Raw genomic sequence first — 6,661 nt, forward strand, 5'->3', positions numbered from 1 at the left:
AAACCAGTCTAGAAAAATGTTCAAAAAGGTGCAGCGAAACCAGTCTAGACTAGTTCCCAAAACACCTAAAAAACCTTCCTAAAAAAAGTTACCAAAAATTGCAGCGAAACCAATCTAAACAAGTCCCAAAATAGTGACAAAACCTTCCTAAAAGTGTACATTTAAAGCTCCAAAAACTGCAACAAAGTTAGCCCAAAAACAGTCCCCAGAACATCATTTAATTATCCTCCAAACAATATTAAAATAGCAAGTAAATTTCCCCAAAATCGGCATTTAAATGGGGCACAAAGCCCCTCAAGAACAATAAATGAATCAACACCCGGGTGGCATATAAAGCCTCCGAAACCAGCAATTTATAATATCCAAACGATGAAAAAGTCGAGGCAAAACAGTAAGAATGACAACTTAGAACGACATCCCGATTCTTTTTCAAAACGACGATAAAATCGAGAAACCGGCCGAGAAGAATCGAATAAAGATTTGCATGCATACCCCACAATTCCTATGCGTTGATATCTCAAAACTAGACTTCAATTCTGACATTTATACCACCCAAATCTTTCATATTGCATCGAAATATCGTGATTCTATCCTTAAAATGTTGAGATACACCTTTTCATGTAAATGCACAAAGATTGAGTGGTGTGCATGTAAATATGGTTGTTTAGGTGCTAGGAATGTAAATACATAAGAATTGTGTGGTATGTGTGTAAGAGTTAAAGTTTAGGTATTAGATATGTAAACGTGGGGCAATTGAGTGGTAAGTATATAAATGTTCCATCGAATAAACATCGGCACTGCTCTATGCTTCCCCTCTATTGACAGGAAACATAAGGAAACATGAATTAAAACACTTCATCTGTGGTAAAACTAGAAATAAAAGAGCACCATAATTATATGGAATAAGCATTGCCTGCAAAATTCTTTACCCAACTGATGTTGTTCTGCTTCAAAAGGCTCTACTTCAGCGGTTGCTAGGTACCAGGACATAAGAAGATTTTCAAGCAACATTCAACCCATTTGACGTTGTTTTCGGCACAATCAAGAGCAAGACAAGGATAGGGAATAGGTCGCAGCTCTTGTTATGTCGTGTACGCTGCAAAGAATAAAGAGGAAGGTGAAGAGGTATACCTGGCCGAAGCCCGCTGGAGAAGAAGAGGAGGAAGGAGGAGCTGGTCTGGGTTGTGAGCGTTGTATCAAGCGAGCAACAGTTTTGGCTTCTATGGAGTCGTGCAGGGCTGTTGTTGCGTGAACAAGAAGACGGGATCGAACGGTCAAGGAGGCAGGCCGAACGACTTCTGTCGGATGAGGAAGAGACGAAGCGGTTGTTCGACGGGGAGGGAAGTGAGCTTCCTGTCGAGCAGAATCGAGCCGAGGAGGAGCTTCGCTTTGGAGCGTGAGGCGAGCGAGGGTTTCTGGGCGAGAGAGGAAGGAGCGGGAGAGTTTCTTCGTTGCAGGGAGGAGGCAAGGTCGAGCGGGAGAAGCAGAGGGCTTCGGCGTCTACAGAAGAGGCGTGGGCTTCGACGTTCGCAGAAGAGGTGAGGGGATTCGGCATCGGTGGCGGGATCGAGCAGGCGAGGAGGAATCTGTGGCTTCAGTGCTGGGTGCGGGAGACGAGATCAAGTGAGGCGAGCGTTTTCAATGCAGGGAGGAGATGAGCGGGGTTTTCGGCGCAGGAAGGAGCGGGATCGAGCAGAGCAGAGGATGGGGTGCAAAGACAGAATCGAGCAAGCGTCCTTCGATGCCAATGGAGGATCAGGCGAGCGGAATCAAATTAATAAAAGTAGCGGACTCGAGAGCCGTTACTTAGAAGCGACGAGAACTTAATTTGTTTCCTTTTAACAGAGAAATTTATTTGGCATGACATATCTCTTAATTGAATTTCATTAAAGTTCGATTAAATACTTCATTTGCAATTTGAAATTTGAAATTCGAAATTCAAATTGCTTAACTCTTGTTTAGGTCGAGTTCAACCTGAATTGAATCCGAGTTGAGTTCGAGCCCGCATCCCGCTAAAGAAAAAATGCATCGATTTCCGTGCAATCTGTGTGCGCACGTAACCCCGACAATATGGGTGTCCCTCCTAGCTAAAGTTGACGTTTCGGACGCGTCAACGCGGTCCGTTTCGTCATCCGGGGTCGTCCGCACGAGTTCGCCGACGGGCGAGTCGATTCAAGTCAGTGTCGTGTGTGATGCAGTGAGTGAAGTGCGTCGTTAGCGAGTAATCGAGTCACAAAGGGTTCGCCTAAGGCTGTTTGTTCATATAGGAACTCATTTTCGGGCCCTCTGCATGTTGGTCCTTAGCCCTTGCAACTAAAAGTTGAGTGCTTGAAACCACTCATGCGAGTTCTTAAAAAAAAAGTCAAGAAGCGGTTTGAAGTTCTACGAGAGGTGGGCTCCATTACTAGTCCGCTAGGATGGTCAACAAGGAACTCCTAAGGCTAGATTATGGGTTCTGAGAGTAGGAGACTAAGACCTCATTAAAAATGAGGTCAATAAGAGGCAAGGGCAAGTCAAAGCCTGGTCAGCAGACAACCTGCTAGAATTGTGACAAAGCTGACTACATAAAAAGAATTACAAAAAATCCGAAGAAAACGATGAATGATATCGCTAATGTTGTTATTGAAGAAGTACAGGATGTAGTATTGCTGTCAGTTCACAACTTTGTTGATGACTGAATATTGAATTCATAGACTTCTTTCCATACATCTTCTCACCTGGAGTTAATGTGAAATTATGTTGCAGGTGACTTTAGGAAGATATATTTGGTTGATGGAAAAACTATGAACGTGGTGAGGATGTGAGACGATATTACACTCCCTAACAAAAGCAAATGTACTTTGCAAACGTCAGACACATTCCTGGGTTGAATAAAAATCTCATTTCTGTTGGGCAGCTCGATGAGAGTCGTCATACAAATAGTGTTCTCAAATAACTTCTAGAAGGTTACAAAATGGGCACTGGTACTGGCCTGGGGTAAGAAAACTGATACACTATATATAGCTACAGGTTTACTCAGGCTTGGTTACATGAGTCAAAGTGGTATGAAAGAACTTCAGTTCAGAGGTAAGCTACCAAAGCTAAAGTTAGTTCATCTCAGCATGTGTGAGAGTTCCATTATGGGGAAACAGAAGAATGTTAGTTTCTTAGAAAGTGGCGGAGCGCCATAGACAGGAAAATTGAATCTCGTACACACAGGTGTGTGAGGAGACATTCTCCTATGACATCACTTGGAGGCTCTCATTACTATGCCACAGCCATTGATGACCACAGTAGAAATTTAAGGTTTGTTGATCTACTAGAAATCACAGTGCAAGGCGGTGATGGAAGTGATGAGGAGAGTGGGTTTGGTGCACCCATTCCTAATGTTCTGCAGTCAGTTGTGGAGCCGTCCACCCCTACAACTACACTTCGCATTTTAGTCAGGAATAGACATTTTCCTTAGTGTTACTCATTGACTTTGAACTACATTTTGCTGACAGATGGTGGAGAATCATAGAGGTTGAGGAAACCTTGCAAGATGAAAATTCGAGCAAGTGGGAATTGGCCATGAAGGAGGAGATTGATTCTCTGCTGGGAAATCAGACATAGGAGCTGACAGAACTTTCAACAGAAAATATGACATTGCACAACAAGTGAGTGTACCGGATGAAAACCGAATATGATGATAGTAAGAGGTACAATGCTTCACTTGTTAAAAAAGGCTTTCAGCAGAAACAAGAAATTGCCCATGCAGTGAGAGTTGTAAGCAGATACATGAATAACCTAGGAAAGAGCTTGGAGGTACAAAACTATGTTGACACTTATATGTTGACTAAGGGTTTTACTCTTAAGAAACTGAAGTTGAGCTCGACTTCAGTTGATTTTCTAACGCGAAGACAAGAGTCTTGAGTTGCAAAGGTGGAAGATACCACGTTTGAAGAAAAGGGCGACGGATTCGGTGGATGATGCAACCAGTGTACCAGTTTCTAAGTGAGAGATTTGTTTTGAATATGAAAATTGTTCCACATTCAAATTAGTTGTTTCGTATGTTTGACAGCAATTTAGATTTGATACTCGAAATTAAATGCTAAATTAATTGCTCTTTATTCCTTCCTAAATATCTTCTACCGCTTTCCTTGCATGAATCCCACAATCTATGATTTGCTGCAGAAGAGTAAAAGAAATAATTAATGAACTTCATTAATTAGTTGATTAATTCTTTAATGGGTCTAATAACATAATGAAATTAATAAATAAGCATGCTACAACTCCCCTTGTAATCTCTTTCGGGCATCGGTTTTATAGGGAAAGGAATCACATGCTATGCTTTTCTGTGTTGGTTCGGTGCTCTGCCTAACGGAAGAAAGAAACCGCTTGCTGCTGCTTTTTTTGTTTGTTCCTCCGTGCGGCTTGCAGGTAGAGAGAGAAGGGAGGAGAGAGAGGAAGAAAATTCTTTTCTTGTAATCGTCGAGGTGATCGACAGGCGTAATTCTTAGGCTAATAAAATCCTCTGCAACTCCGTGGACACAAATAATTTATTGAACCACGTAAATCTGTGTTTTCGCTGTGTTTTCGCTGTGTTTCTGTTTGCGAAATTTCTCAATCCATTTTTCGTTTTATTGTCGTCGTTTTTCACAAGTATATGCTTATAACAATATTGTCGTGCCAGAAAAAAAATTATACGGCCTAAGAGATGATGATATAATCATAGGCATGTTTGTAATATGACTGGTTGTAATATGGATTTTGTCGTGAGACGAGCACGAGTCATGGTGGATGACTATTTACTATTTACTATGCTTCTATGCTATATTTAGAAATAAAGTTACATGGCTAATTTGGAATAGTTAAAATTTAAACCATATAATTAGAATAATCTTAAAGAAACGGATAATTTTATTGGTTTAACGAAAAACTAAATTAAAAAAAGAAATAAATAAAAGAAAGAATTCGGATATTATTAAATAAATCAATTTAATTTTGACGCAGTCCTTCCATTTTTAAGAAAAAAGACTCTAGATCTTTTAAATAAATTCTCTGTACTATTTTTTTTATTATTTTTGATAAACTTAGATATTTCTTTCATGACAAGTTATTGATGACCAAATATGATTATATTCTTCTTTGCATATTTATTTATTTTTTACAGTTCTTCCGTGAAACAGTTAAATAAATTTAATTTTTCTTTCCACACCTTTTTTTTAGATTTTGTTTTTTTTACTTGTACTGTTCCAATCATCATAATTTTCTGCTATTGAACGAATTTGTGTTGCTGCTGGTAGCTAGTGGGAAAGCTGCCGAATTTGGTTCTTTGAAAGAAGGCTATATGTTTGACACATCAACAGGTTTGGCACGAATGTAAGCTACATCAAACTTCTATTATTCATGTAATTTTAGCCGTGAAAATTAAAAAGAATATATATATTTTTTTTATTTAAAAATAACAACTGTTGGACTTTAATGCTCTCTATGTCCAGGCTATTAAGCTCCCCAACATGTCCGATTCTGGAAGCCCTTGGAAGGAAGCTTTCTTTTGAGATAGCCGTTGGATTGAATGGACGTGTTTGGGTATGGCTCTAACTAATCTGATTTATTAGGGGCATTTACACACATACCACCCAAATCTTATGTATTTACATCTCTAACATCTAAACTTTGATTTTTTACATTTATACCACCCAAAACTTTCACATCATGTAAAAAATAGTACTATTTTAACTTTTAAAATTTGAAATACACTTTTTCATGCTTAGTTAAGGTGGCATACATGAAAAAATTGAAATTTAGGAGTTAAATATGCAAATAGATAAGAATTGAGTGGTGTGCATGTAAATCAGCTTTATCATTATTTATATGTTTTTATGAATTTTGCAGAATATTAATTTCCTTTTATTTCTCTAGGTGAATGCTGCTTCTCCATCCACTGTGATTCTTGTATCTAATGCGATTATGAGATCTGAATTTTTGAGTGATGTGCAGCAAAAAATTCTGGTGGAGAAACTGATGCAGAGGGTACAGGGATAGCAGGTCTGTAAAATAAATATGATTTTTTCTCTTGGAACGGTCGTGATCCTATGTCAATTTTCTTTTTTCTAGTATTTTTGGGATTTTTAAGGAAAAAAAAATTGCAGAAAAGTTTTTCCCTTGTTTTTAACCATGTTTTATGTAGAAAATTTTGTTTATTGCAGTCTACTATTTTTCGATTATTTTTATTTTGGGGCATTCGCATACATTTCACCAAATTCTTATGTTTTTATATATCTAACATTTAAACTTTATTTTTTATATTTGCACAACCCAAGTCTTTCATATTAGATCATACTAATTTTAACTTTACAAAAAGTGAAATACACTTTTGTATGGATGAAATAAATAAAACAAAATTATATATATATATATATATATATATATATTAAAGTTTAGGTGGTCATTAAGCAAATGATTAGGGTTACAAACATGACTCAAAGTTGAAAGGAAATTGTAACAAACACTAATACTATACAAGGGCCGGAAGAGAAGTTCTGAGGGTAGTGGTGGCAACGGCGAAAATGGTGGGAGTGGTGGTAGGGGATGTGGTTGGAAGGTGGGGGTTTTGGTGGCCGGTGGCTTGGAGGAGAAAATGGGGGAAAGGTGGAGGGCTGTTGGACAGGGAGGGGAAACAATAAGGTTTAGGGCTGCA

At 38.6% G+C, this 6,661-nt stretch overlaps 1 protein-coding gene across 1 annotated transcript in view; it reads left to right on the forward strand.

The window, feature by feature from the left end:
- The window catches only part of LOC110021482 (putative exosome complex component rrp40), a 28,263-nt gene extending 22,068 nt beyond the window's left edge, over positions 1-6,195 (forward strand). The window contains 3 exon segments of the mRNA XM_020719988.1: positions 5,265-5,340; positions 5,460-5,550; positions 5,884-6,195. Coding sequence (XP_020575647.1) covers positions 5,265-5,340; positions 5,460-5,550; positions 5,884-6,006 — 290 coding nt within the window. The 3' untranslated portion in view covers positions 6,007-6,195.
- Positions 6,196-6,661: the final 466 nt, after the last annotated feature.

The sequence above is a fragment of the Phalaenopsis equestris genome, unplaced genomic scaffold, assembly GCF_001263595.1.
Source record: "Phalaenopsis equestris unplaced genomic scaffold, ASM126359v1 Scaffold000134, whole genome shotgun sequence".
Classification (NCBI taxonomy): Eukaryota; Viridiplantae; Streptophyta; class Magnoliopsida; order Asparagales; family Orchidaceae; genus Phalaenopsis; species Phalaenopsis equestris.